General features: G+C 40.7%; 1 protein-coding gene across 5 annotated transcripts in view; it reads left to right on the forward strand.

Moving 5' to 3' along the window:
* The window catches only part of BCHE (butyrylcholinesterase), a 49,494-nt gene extending 36,784 nt beyond the window's left edge, over nucleotides 1–12,710 (forward strand). For all 5 annotated transcript variants that reach the window (XM_038146015.1, XM_038146017.1, XM_038146013.1 and 2 more), the window contains 2 exons: nucleotides 5,681–5,847; nucleotides 12,465–12,710. In XM_038146015.1, coding sequence (XP_038001943.1) covers nucleotides 5,681–5,847; nucleotides 12,465–12,586 — 289 coding nt within the window. In that variant the 3' untranslated portion in view covers nucleotides 12,587–12,710. The remainder of the gene's footprint in view (nucleotides 1–5,680; nucleotides 5,848–12,464) is intronic.
* Nucleotides 12,711–14,517: the final 1,807 nt, after the last annotated feature.

The raw sequence follows: 14,517 nt of genomic DNA on the forward strand, positions 1-14,517 counted from the left end.
CACCAGAACCTGAGTCCTGGAGGAGGTGTGAAATTCTCACTGTGACTCTTACACGGAGCAGTGGGACAGCTCCCGACCTTGTATGATAAAATCCCATCTCATCCATGCTCTGTGTGGAGTTTGGGGTTCCTGGAGCAGACCCAGGCTTGGCTGGAACATCTGAGAGTGAAGGAGACCCACGTGCAGCACAGCCCAGAGGGTCAGAAGTGCAGCAGGGCTTGAAGGGCTCATTAGCTCTGGCTCAAACTCGTTATTTCTCCTGCCACCAGAGCAGGTTCCTGTCCAGGAGCCAGGGGTTGGAAGCACCCAGCTCCTAAATGCTCAGCAAAGAGCTGAGGCAGAACATCCTGCCTCTAAATGTCTCAAATGCTCCATTATTTATGGCCAATACCTTGAGGCCTGCCTTGTGTCCAGCAGGAACTCATGACATGAACGAGCAGGAATTGTTTCAACTCAATGGGTGCTGCTCCATGAGGCTCTTTGCAGCAGAACACAAGACAAAAAACATAATTGCAAATAGCACAAATAAAAAAAAAAAATCAAAAAAAAAAAAAGGAATGACAACTTGTTGCTTCATTTCCTGAAACTGATCTATAATAGCACATCCCACGATAATTTATAGTTAAAGGCATTTAAACAGGCAGCTGCTGTGTCCAGGCTGGAATCTGGGAGGAATATCCTGAGCTTTATTTAGCCTGTGAAGGTGTAAGAAAGCCTGGCTGCAAAGGTTCTTCTCCAGTTTCTCTCAGTTAAGGACTTTGCCAGCTGGATCCTGCTGCTTTCTTCAGGGATCAGCAGAAGGAATAATATTTACCCAGCTAGGACTTGCAAAGCAGCTTCCCTCTGGCTCAGGAACACTTTGCAGTCACTGGATTATGGACTCGTGTGTGTGATCTGGGAGTGAGAAGTGAGCACAGCAGGGTATAATGAACTTCCCAGAACCAGCTGATTAAAAAGGGAGTTTGAAGGACTCGAGTCTGCACATCCCTCAGACTCGTAGTGCTCATCAGAAGAGCCCTTTCTTTCCTACTGTGGGAATCTCAGTAAGGCTCAAATGCCACAAAATCAGGATTTTTGCCCCTTATTAAGGAACTATTCTATGAGAATCTTTTTTTTAAATTTCAATTATATGATAATTTAAATCAATTATATGAGAAATGTTTAATGAGTTACATTTTCAGAAAACCATCACTATTTTCTCACATCCACGGTGCCATCCAAGCAAAGCCTTACAAAACCTGCTGTCACTACCCCACCATCCTCCAGGGACCACACCAGCACCCCAAATTGAGATTAACCTGGCAGCCAGTGTGCTGCAATGGGAGAATGAGCACAGGTATAATAATCACCCATCCTGGCCTTCAGGAATCATGTGAGACATCTGGCTGTGCTGGCCTGGCTAATGCCACAAACACTTCCCTCCCCTCTGGAGCAGGGCTGGGGCAGCACAGGAGGGCCTGGAGCTCCTCATCACCATTCCTGATAATTAGGAGTGTCATTCTGCCCTAGTGGCAAAGAGAAAAAGCAATAAAATGTTTTCTTCCAAAATGTGAGGGGAAAGAAATAAATGAAATAAAAGGTTCTTCTGTTTGGTTTAGACCTTGAAGATCATCCAACCATCAGATGTGCAGAAGCAGCCCTTACTCCCACAGCTAGCTACACTTGGGGTGAAACCTTTAGGTTGTCCTTCTTGTTTGATGCTGTTTCCATGATTCTCAGAGGTTTTGTACTCTAGCTGAAGGAAACCTGCAAGAGTTTGGGTTATTTTTGCTGTTGCATTCCCTCCAAGGCCATTCCCCCTCCTGGTTTTCTTGTGCCTATAGAAATACTTCATAAAATACCATCCCATGGAAACCAGCTGATTGCCAGGGCTGCCCAACAGCCACCAGGAATCACAAAAACCAACAAAAGGGCTTCACATTCCCTCTCTGCTGCCTTTAAACCAGCTTCTAAAAGAAAAGGGGCCAAATTGGAAATGAGCATCAGCAGTTCCAGCCAGGGTGAAGCCAATCCACTCACACTGGGAGGGACAGGTCTCCCGTGGATCTCAATTCCTCCTGCACAGGGGAAGCAGAGGGTGCAGCAGAGTTATCATTAGTTTTCATTCATCTTAGTGGGCACTGAGATGTGGGATTGTTTTTCTTGTCCTCTGGAGAAACCCGCAATGTAAGTCACAAACGGGAACACGGTGAAAGCTTGGGACAGTCTAAGCTACACTGTAGGACACTCTTTTTACAAAGGTAAATCACAAAGCACTTTAAACATGTTTTCAGGAGGGTTAGAAGAGAATATTTTCCATTCTGGACTTCTTCAAAATACAACTTAACGCTACAAAAGAATAACCTCAGTGGTAATGATGGAATTCACTCCAGGAGTTTTCACTCTGCTATTCAGAACTTGCTCCCAAAAATAAAGGGAATGTTTTCCAGGTACTTTATCCTGAATGTTTACCAAAAACATTCAGATGATGAATTACATTTTTTTTTGTGTCTGTATGATGAACCATTTGTAAAGGTAATGCTGTCTGATTATTAATAAAAATGCAGTGAGCTGCTATTGTTTCTCAGGCTATATTGATCATATTAATGAGAATGGTAATGTATGTATGTTTATTATGATTAACAGAGCTCTGTTCATGTTGCATTTTCCATTGGAATGAAATTAACTTTCTGTTTCTAAAGTTGCTGAAGATGAATATTAAATACAGAGAAATGATTGGTGAATAAGCTCTTCAAAACCCTCTTCACGCCTGTATCAAATTTAGTACACTTGCTATAAATTAATCTTGAAAACTAGAAGTTATTGGCAATTGTGGATGGAAAAACCCAAAGGGGGAAAAACCTGATCTAAGTAACAACAAGTACAATGAGGAAACTTCCACTTAAAAACATATCTTAACAAAATAATTTACTATAAATGAGCTGCTGTGCCACTGCCAGAGTAGAGAGAATCCAGCCTATAATTTCAGGGCATATGCAAAGAGAACACATAGCTGCAGGAATGAGACAAATTCTGTTTACACCGGAGTTTAAACACAGGTGGTTTGAGTTTGTGTTTTGTTTTGTTTTGTTTTGTTTTGTTTTGTTTTGTTGTGTTGTTCTGTCTCACATTTCTTTTCTGGGAGTAATTCAAAGAATTGTATTTCTTCATTGCCTTAGGACTTGCTTCTGCAAATGGTAAAAAGGGTAGAAAGGGAAAAAGATTCTTTCTAAGATCTTCAGTGAAGCTCAAATTCCTGGTCTAGCTGAAGATGTCCCTGCTCATTTCAGGAGGTTGGATCTTCCAGCTTCCCTTCCAAGCCATACTATTTGATGATTTTCTCCAAACAAAGCTAGGGCCTTCTCGGAATAAATCTTGTCCAAGAAAGGTGATTTGACAAGATAAAACCATGAAATAGAGACCTGTCCTGAAGATGCACAGCCCAAAGCCTTTTCAAGACACACCATCAGGCCCCAATGCCAGCACTGGAGTGGCAAAACTGGAATTACTGAAGCAGAGGTGATTAAGCAATACTAGAAGATGAAAGAGCAGAGGATTAAGGAATGGATAAAAGATGATAGAATGGAGGTTTCCATACAAATGGAACTTTATTTTTTCAGTACAAACAAGTTTCTGTAATCGATCACCAAAGTTTGTCCATCCAAACCTAAATGGGCAGCGACAGGTTTGTGCAGGGTATTGGATTCCTGTCTGCTCGCTGAAGATATTCCCACCACACTTCCACTGTTCTGTATGAATATTATTAGACCTTGAATTTGGTGCAAAGAACAGGGAATTTCACAGCCTATTCTGGGCACTGCAATTCTCATCATGAAGTTATTAGTAAGAAGGAATGAACAGTAATTGTGAGAGAACAACAAGGTTATAATCATAACTTGTTCCAAATTATACTCCTGTGATCTCCCTTTTGCTCTGACTGGGAGCTGCTTTTAAACTTGGGAAATTTTCAATATTAAAGCCAAGAAGGAAATTACTGGGCATTTCTTTGAACAGTAAACTTCCTAGAAATGCAGAGATTGTCATAATCAGCAGGTTCATGGGCTCCAAAGTGCTGCGTTCACCTGACAGTTCTTTCAATCATTTTTTACTAAAATCCATCTGTAGCCATCGAGGCATTGTGTAATCCCCCCACACACCTGTAAATTATAATGTGGGATGTCATGATTTATTTCATGGCATAAAAGCTGGTAAATGAATACTGACAGCACCATTAGCATCCTGATCTTGAACTGAAGTGCAAGTCAGCTCTGCTTAAGTCATCATTCTCGGGAGCCACAAATAAATGTGCACTCAAAAAAGGTGCCATGGGTTAATCAGAGCTGAATTAGTCAGGAAAAATCAGTGAAGAAGGGAGCAGGTCAGGGAATGACAGCCTGAAGCTTTTACTCCAACACTGGTTCTTGAAGCAGCCAATGCCAAAGACCCCAGAACACAAAAACATGGGCTGAAAACTTGATTAATTCCAAATTAACTGAGAAATATTGATATCACTTCAGCATCTTGTGCTCTGAGTGCTCCCACACACACCTCTTGCCTCGTTCCCTCTTTTGGGAAGCAGAACGCAAATGGGCTCCACTCCCTGGACTCCTCTTTGCCTTCTGACTTCCAGGAAGAGTCCTGGTGAAAAGTAAAATAGAGAGCACCAAATGAACTCAGCTCAGAGTTAATTTATCCTACCAAGAATCACCAGTTACTGTTGCTCTGCCCTAAATCCCAGATTCCTTGGTATCAGCTTCTAGGAAAGAAAATGGTTCCTTGTGCTTGCACTGAAATAAATTGTTTAATTTCTGTTCTTAACCTCTTCTGAGCTAATGGAGATCTGTGACTGTTTGAAATACAAATCTGCTTATTCTAAAATTCATGTTCTGTTTTGTTTGTTCCCTAATGTAGTGCTGCCCATTTTGTTGTTCTCCTACACATTTAAACCATTTTTTCCCCCTCATACAGATACTGTCATTTCTGGAGGTGAAATCTGGATGCCTGTCCTTAGAGCCTTTTGAATTCTGTTGTGTTATAAATATTTATCACGACTCTTTTAATACCAACAGCTGTGCTCCTTTCACATGCAGAGCTGGTTTTATAAAGGGTCAAGCCCTCTGCAGCTCTTCCCAGTTTCCACAAGATTTCAGATTGTTCCCATTTGGCCCTCCGCAAACAGGACTCAACACACCTCCAGGATGAGAGTTCCTTCTTAATGAGGAATAACTGTTCTCTCTCCCAGTACAGATCTTATCCCAGTTTAGACATGATTTCTACCTTTACTTGCATGTTTATCCCAGTCATTTACTCCAAGCTGTTTGTCCACCCAAAAGGATCAAAAGCACTCAAACCAAAACACCAACCACTCAACCTCTCAGCTGGTTAGTTCTAGAGTCATCCCTAATAATTCACAGCTTCTGTGAGAATCTCCAGACTCAAAAAGTTGCTTGAATATGATCATTTATTAGGTTATTCCCTTTGATGAACCCAGAACATCTCAATAAGGGGATTTTTTTTTCCCTTCAGATGAGGGTAAATGAAATTTATCTGGCTTTTTCCCTCTGTTGCTTCCAAAAGGACACATCAGTCATTCCAAACTAACACACTTAAGCTGAACAACTATTAAATAAACTGAAATCATGCTTTATTGTATGCTGAGGAGGTCTCTCGTTCTAAATGAAGTGTTTCTTTCCTCATTTAGAGCTCCAAATGGGACCCTGACTAATGGAGTAAAATGGCCAGTCTTCACTAGTGCTAACCAAAAATATTTGACACTGAACACCAACACTTCCGAGGTACTGACAAAACTTCGAGCTCAGCACTGTCGATTCTGGAAACACTTTTTCCCCAAAGTCATGGAAATGACAGGTAACAGTTCTTTTCTAGATGCTTTCATGCAAAGCTTTCATGCAAGGATCATTTGCTGGATGTTAATGTGATAATTGCCTTCAGATCTTTCTGTTCCTGTTTGTAACTGAGATGTTCAGTGGGGTAAAACTGAATTGGTGTTGGATAGAACAATCCATGCTGTGTGGAGGGGTGGACCCCAGAACATGCCCTGTGCTCCTGGCTTTGGGGTCATCACCCCATTTTGTACCAGGACAAAACCTGGGGACACACCAAAGGCCACAGCTTTGTCACATGGAGTTTTTCTGTCCCAAAATTCAGGTGCAGCCACAATGTGAGACACTGAATGCTGAAACCTCTGTTCTTGGGTGCCCCCTGAAAGAGTTTTGTTGCCACCAGGGTTCCTGGGTCCTGGAGTGAGCAGGAAAAATCAGTGCTAAAGGAGAGTTTGCACCGGCAGCTCTGGAGGCTTTAGATGCTTTGTACAAACTGTGGGACATTACAGGATGTTATATTTGGATTATATTATTTATTATTTATGGGATTCTATTTTATGCAACTGATCCCCTGAGGGATCTTGGCCACTGCCAAGAGGGGATTCTGGTTTCCAGCTCACGTGAGAGCCCCGTGTTTTATTTCTGGAGTGTCACTGCTGAGAACCCAGAGCCTGCAGGATTTGCCTATAGAAAACAGAACTGATTTGGGCCTGGCCACGTCTACAATGGCTTTATGAGATTTCACTGCCAGGAAAAGTATAATTTTTTAAAACTTTAGGATCAGTTGAACAGAGAAGACACAAATTTTTCAAAGACTGATGGTCCTGTTTTACCAAAGCCCAGCAATAGATGAAGCCTCTGTGCTCTGGATTTCAAAAGGAATTGATTTTATAAAGTGATTTTGCAGCTCTAGAATCACATCCTGCAGCTTGACTGAGGGAAAGTCTCGTTTCAAAAATGAGATACACTTTTAAGATGTTAATTAGTAATTTAAAATCTTTCTCTAAGACTCAGTTTGAATGCTCGTCTTAAAAAACACGTAAGCCTTAAAAATATGTAAACTGTCATGGTGCACAGATGATTCCTTCTGAAATAATTTATTCCCTCCTCATTTGAGCCTGTGACTGTATTATGGCTCAACTTTTATCCCCTCTCAATTCAACAGATGTTTTTCAATTAAATCAAGAGACACAAAATCAGTAGGTAAAATGAATAATTTATGAAGCCTACTGTGTGATTTTAAAATCACAGCTTCCCCAATTACGGGTGGATTTCAGGGAGGTTTCAAAGATTCTGACAACTTTGTGCTGAGCCAGGAGAAATGAACTCTTTTACATATCCCTTTAACCTGGCTGGGAAACCCTAGGGAAAAATGTGGATCCTACGAATGGGCTGAGCTTAACTAAGCCCGCGTGGAGCAGGAGGGAGCAGATCACCGGAGTTCAACACATCCTGGGGGAGAGGAGAGCTGCTCTGCCCGGTCCTGTGGGGTGAGGGATGAGGAAGCAACACTCAGGACCTGCCAGCAGACATAAATTCATCACCGTGCCGCATTCGGTGATTCGCAACATCAATTTACATAATTTAATTAAAAGAAATTCACGAGCGTATTCTTAGCAAAAAGAGAAGAATCGTCGTGTCTGCATCCAAATATAGAACTGAGGCAAGAATGTTGTCAACAAGTGGCACTGCCTTGTCTTGTATCATCTGTCAGTCCTTGAAACATTGCAATAATAAAAACAGAGTCTTTCCATTATGTTCCCTGTACAATATTATCCAGTTCTGACAGAAAACCCTTTGTGATCCTGTGTACAAATGTGATATAATAGCTTATATTGCAATCATTCTCTTCACTGAAATATTATTTTGCATTTTCTCTCTCCTTTTATGCCCAAAGGACAGTGCACAGCATTAATGCAGAGATTTCCTCTTGTTCTCAGCGTCTGTCCTTTCTATTACTCCCTTCACTGAAATATTCTTAGGAAAAGAAGGTTGCTTTAACATGAGGTGATATAAGATGACAGGGAACGAGTAAGGAATTTTTATGTTCTCATTGTTAAAAGTTCAAGTAGGGTTCAGATAGGCAAAGTAGAATTCTATCAGGTAGAGCCCAAAGAGGATAATCAAAACAACTTATTTTGCAGAAATTATGATTTTTCAGCATCAAGTGATCAGGATTTGCTATGGATTTGCTTGGTAACCCCTTGCCTAATTCCTGACCCACTCCCAGCCCAAGCCTTGCCACCCACTGGCAGATTTTAAAGCCTTTAAAGGCCAGCTCCAAATGTGTCCTGGATCTCAACCAGCCTGTTCCCATCACAGGCTGGGTGAGACAAGTTCCCTGAGGCAGTTAAATATATGAGAAATATATATCTTTACTGTTAGATAATTCACATTTTCCTCAAGCAATCATATCAGATTTAAAAAAAAAAACTATTATGGTTGTGGGGTAGGAAAATAACAAGGAAAAAATAAGGGTCTCACAGTAACACAAGAGTAGCAGCCATATATAAAATATGGCTTTGATACCTCTAGAGCAATTTGTGTGGTTTTGGAAGATTTCTCAAAGTCTTCTCCTCAGGTTTCAATTAATAAATCCATCACTAAAGACAAAATCAGAGCCTGGAGTTTTGTGTCCAGGACAAGACCTGGGCTCTCAGTTCCAGGCAGACACGATTCCTACAGGATTTTAACCCCACTTCCAAGGCCCTGAGCACACCCTGCACCCTGCCCAGCCCAGGACAAGCTGGGAGCACTCAGCATTTCCCACTCCATCCTGAAACCAGAAGGGTTTCTGCTGGCTGCTGCTGCTGTATCACACTGGAGGGACAGTAAACAGTAAGTGACTTTTAAGTGGCTTTTAGAGCAATCATACGTTAATTATGAAAGGATCTGTGTTAGACTTTACCTCCTCAACACAACCTTTAATGCATCTAAAGCCCTTCCTATTTATATGAGCCCATTTCCTCTTGATTGTAGAACGCTGCAGGCAGCCAAACTTTCCATTTACTCTTTCCATTACTATTTTAGTGAGCCTGATACATATTTTTCTATTTTATTTGCTATTACTGGATCATGTATCATCTATGAAGAAATCAAGCTTGGTCATGTAAATACATTACTTTTTTAAACCACACTAAAAAGATTTTTTTTTTTTAATGTGGAGGCAGAGAAATGTCCAACCTCTTGACCAATGAGCAACAAAAATTGTTGTATTTGCTGTGATCCTCCAAGCAGTATCTGGATTCTACAGAGACAGATACGCAGGGTGGTAAGAGTATTAAAAAGTTGACTAAATAGAAAATTCACCATCAGAATGAAATTAAATTTCCACCGAGTTGGATACATGAAGAAATGTGAATTAATCACTGGTAACCTCACCAATACTACCACACCTCCCAACAAAGACTTTGCTCATTGCACCTATGAGCAAAGTGTCTGTACCTAAACCATCTGATTTCTTTCCAACAGTTCATTCCGTGTCTTTGGAAAGAAAGCAGCCCTTGGAATAACTCACCTCCCCGAGAGCTCTGCTGACTTCTGGAAGAGCTAAAAAATGAAAGAGAGGATTTTGTAGTCCTTAAAAACACATGTGAAAATGAACATACTGCTGTGTCTAACAAAGCTTTGATATCCAGAGAGTGTGATTAAAGAATATTCAGTATAGATATTATTTGTGATGCTTGTGGAGAAACTCTCACCATGAGAATCTACAGCATAAACCTGTGGCATTTATCATATTATTGAACCCAGAAACGTGAAGGTACCTGCAATCATGAGCTGTTGAGGACAGAAAAATTAATTCTAACTTGTCATTTCTCATTAATTAACAGCTATATGGCCTTTATCCCAATTCTAATTGTGTTTTTGTGTGTTAACATTAAGATTAACACTTTATTGGCACATCCAGCAGTTCAAAGGATGGGATGGTGATAAATTTAACTTTGCTGTAACACCATTAAAGTAAGGGAGAGATGGAATGAGAGGAAATTCCTGCTGACTGCACCAGCATTGCTGAAAAATAAAAAAAAACCCTTTTTTGAATTTTGATCTGTTAAACTGGAACCTTTCAGAGCACTTATTCATTGCCTGCAGAATCTCCCCTTTTCTCCTGGTCAGCCTCACTGGGCTTTACATGGGGCTGATGGGAATCAAGGTAAAGTTTGGGATTGTCACAGCGGCTTCTAGAAAATTCCCTGTTTTCACTGCTAGCTGGCTCTGCAGGCACCCAGTGCTCTGAGCTGTAATTATGGGTCAGCTTGGACTCTCTAATCTTTTTCTTTTTTGCCTCCCAGCTGTCAGCTCATCTGAGTCATGGGTGGTTGCCTCCCAGAGATTGATGATGTTGGTGATAATGGGATGCATTGACTTGTGACTTCAATTTGGATCTTATCACTGGGGGGAAGAAAAGCAAACAAATGGGAATCCAAGTTCTTATTTCAGTGATTTCCATCCCCCTTTTGTCTTTTAGATCCATAATGGTGGCTCCTCTGCATTTTTGATGTCTTGTTTCTCTAGCTGGCTCACTTGTTCACCATAATCTTTTAAAAGGTCTGAAAAGCCCCATAATTTTTACTCCAGAACAGTGACTTTTAATTCAAGATGTGTCTATGGTAGAGATATTTCCGTGTCTTTGGGCAGACTTGAAACACCTCTACACCTGAATAATCAAAGAGAGGGTTTTGAGTTTCCTTTTTAATTCATAAGTGGAGGTTTTGCCTGAATAAATAAAACTGGACACCCAAAATCAAGAAGGAAATGAGAAACACAGTTCAGGCAGTTTTCTCCAAATAATACTGCCACTGCTTCGTACACTAAATTACCAATCCATTTGACTTAATGTGAAAAATTTGGCTTTGCCTGAGACCCTGACTACACCTTTAAATTAAATATGTGTAAAGGAGAGTTCTTCGAGTCAGGAAAGCAGAATGCTGTGCATGTTTTGTCCCCATGTTTCTGAGTTCTATCTGCGTAGTTAGCAATGAAAATGAGATTTTATTGTTACCAGCACTTCCAAATCATCTCTGAGTTAATGGCAGTTGTGGCCTGCAGAAAGAAAATTTTAAAGTATCTGAACTTTCCTTTGATCTCTGTTATAACCAAGCTTATTTACAACTTTGAGCTGAGGGAGAAGGATGTTGTTAATTTATTGACATTTTCCCCCATATTTGTTTTTCACACTTTCTTTTTGACTGCATTGAAAAAAAAGCACAGGACTTCCCGGAGAAAAAAATGTCTTGGTTTTATTTCTGGTCTCACTGGAACCAAGAAGTAAATCTCATTTCAAAGTCTCATTAAATTGCCATCTGGATTTCCAGACCAAAAAGGTTTGGAAACGTTGAGCTAAACTGCAGATAAGCGACCAAATTACTGGATGCTTCTCCAAGCTAAATCTCGGAATCAGTGAACTCTCTCTCCCAAATATTCTCTCTAGTGATGTGTAAAACACTGAAGTATTTCATTTTCACATCACCGGTTACACTCGCAGCGCTGGCAGGTCGTAAAAAAGGGAGAAGGGGTGTATTTATGGAGGGAAGAAGAACAGCAGAAGAACATAAAAGCCAAAGGAGCATAAAGAACCCACGGGGCTGTTGCCTCAGGAACACCGTCCCCAAGTTTTTCTGGAAGTGAGCCATGCCAGTGAGGGACACCACCAGAGCTGGGTCCAGAATGAATAAAGCATTCACAGATCATCAATGGTTTCTGAGCTTTATCCTGAAGTCTACAGCTGAAACAAAATGATGAGCATCAGTGACTGATACAGCCTGCAGGTTTTATTCATATTTTGGTGGTGTCTGGGATGTTCCTGCAAGGCCACAGCCTTTCTCATGCTGTTATTCACCTTTTGGGGCTGCAGGAGGGGATCCCTGTCCATAAAATACTCTGGGAACCCTGTGAAATGCTGTATTTTTATTATTCTTCTCATCCTCACCCTCTGCTCCCATGCTTATAACTAATTTGGCAATGAACATTTCCTTGGGACTCAGGATTACTTGGAAAATGCTTCAAAGGTGGGGATGAAAAAGAAAAGAGAAGATGGTTTCATGTTGACATAGTGCACATTTGACAATGGCCTACACTTAACCTGTGCCCTTTATGCTTTAAATTTGGGGATTTGTTCCATGGGAGTAGAAATCCTGGACACCCATTAAAATCCATTAAAACAATGGAAATCCTGTTGTTGCCTTAAACCAGGCTGTGATTTCACCTTATCTTTACAAGCATCTCTCTCATTTTTCTTTTTTTTTAGTTTTCAGAGTGTGTGGGTTTCAATGCAGGGTATATTTAACCAAAGGAATATTTTGAGGATTAAAAAAAACAGAAAAAAAAAAGTGACTTTAAAATGATGATTTTGATGGACAGAAGAATTATCTAAAATGTATTTTAAAAATACACATATTTTTAAAAATCCAAAGTATATTTATTACCCTGCCAGAATGATATCTTTGCACTCCTTCCTTTTTGATGTAAAGACAAAACACTAATCACTGAATTTTCAGTCATTCCAGGTTTAAGAAAAGAAGCAAAAAAACATCCCATAATGTATCTGGAGCAGATGACATTGATAATCAAAATTATTTTTCAATTAGCATACAAAGAGATTCAAATTTAGATTAATGTAAGCCATTTCATGTTTTACAGGAAATATTGATGAAGCAGAACGAGAGTGGAAAGCAGGATTCCATCGCTGGAACAATTACATGTCAGACTGGAAAAATCAATTTAATGATTACACCAGCAAGAAGGAGCTGTGCAGTCTCTAATTAATATGTTTACTCTTTCCAGTCTGTCCCTAGAACTGTTCATCAGGCAAATATCCAGGTAGCTTCCCAACCTGTCGAGCATTAAATATATCATGCAGATTAAAAGGAAATGTTACAGATACAACTCTGATTTCAGATCTTTCATTTATATTTTACCTCCTCTCTCAATAAAGAAACATAAGGCACCCACACTCTTTGAAGCTTCCCTGGGTTAAGTAGGACTGTGGAGATTAAAGGCTGCAGATTAATGATGGACATATTCTTATAAATACTCGCTGCTTAAACTCACCCTTCAAAGAAACAATGCAGTCTGTTAGAGGAAAATGGATTTTATTTAAAACAAAAATAGCGGTTTTACAGCATTGCCACGCAGAGCACAATCAGATTTGATCTTTAACTGCAACACCACCTCACTCAAGCCTTGCTTCAGACATAATTTCATCAACATAAACATAAAGACGCAATAACTTTGCTGGACACACCAGGCAATATTTGCCTGTTAGACCAAAGAGTTTTAAGACTGCCATAAAAGTGGGAATCAGAGCTTCTTTCTGGCCAAATATGTGGACAAAGCCATGGCAGGAGAGGATTTGAGCTGTGTATTGAAAGCCCAAACCAAGTGCTACAGTGAAATAAGCTGGAAAACCCAACGTCTTTCCCATAATTCCCATTTTTCAAGGAATAAAGAATTACATACTCACAAATAGTGAATTCACACCTTTCCAGCTCAGGCATGCTGGGAAAAGTTCCTCCTACAGAGGCAAGCTCCCATTTTGATTGGTTTTTTGTCGTTTATTTGCCTCCTGGTTGAGGGACACCCCGCACTTACTGGAACACGAGGGGCAGGTTTTTACACCTGCAGAAGAGCCTCAGTCTCTGTGCCAGCAGATTCCCAGCCCCAAAAACTGCCCGGAGAGTGGGGCCTGGCCAGGAATCTCCTGGATGGAAGGCTGGGGAGAAGATCCTTGCAGAGGGACGTGGTGACCTTGGTGGGAAGGACCCAAAGGACTCTTGGCCACGGCCATTTGAGCTGCCTGCCCTGTGAGCTGGCATCTCCCACACTCCTTTCCACCTGCGTGAGCTGAACCCATTAAAAACCTCTAAAGAAACCCATGGATAATTCTTCCTCCTTCCCTGCTTTTGGATGGGGCTGGAATTTTTTCTGCCTGAACACCACCGTAATTGGTTGCTTTTCACTGGCCCAACTGGGAAGAATAAATGCCAAGAATTTGATGAATGTAAGTAGTATGTAAGAGCAACAAGCCATCTCGTAAATAAATTATCCTGAAGCTTTCTGTAAATGCAATAGCATCTTAGTGCCTCTGTTTTCTGTGCTAGTGATTGCAAAATGCCTCCTTGGATTGAGCTGAGGAACTCCAGATAATGAACTGAGAGTGTTCTCTTCCTGGCAATCAGTTTGACCACACAGGCTCCCTCCACTGAAAGGATTTATTTATACAGGAAGGCCGAATTCTGCAAGAGAGGATGGTCTATCATCTTCCCAGTTATTTCTAAGAGAACACAATTGTTTCCCTGACTACTTTGTGGAAAACCACCTTTTAACACAGGATTTTCAAACCTGCACAGAGAAAAAGAAAATTTTGATCAGTTGTGAACATGCTGATCAAAACTTGAAATGATCTGGGATCCAAAAGCCCTCTTTGTGTAGCACTACATGTTTATACCACAGGTAATTAGCCCATTACATACATTAGCAGAGTATTTATCAAATATTCTTCAGGCTAATGATGGGATACTGAAAGTAAACACAGAAGGGTGAATTTTTTGTCCATCCCTGAGCAGTTCTGGCACTCCCCATTTTATTTCTGTGCTGTTCTTTATGTTGGGTGCTGTTGGTGCACAGTGAGCCTTGACAGCACCATCCAAGCAGCATTTATTTCTTCAGCCATCCTCTTTGCAGCAACATTTCC

This window comes from Motacilla alba, chromosome 9 (genome assembly GCF_015832195.1).
Source record: "Motacilla alba alba isolate MOTALB_02 chromosome 9, Motacilla_alba_V1.0_pri, whole genome shotgun sequence".
NCBI classification, from domain to species: Eukaryota; Metazoa; Chordata; class Aves; order Passeriformes; family Motacillidae; genus Motacilla; species Motacilla alba.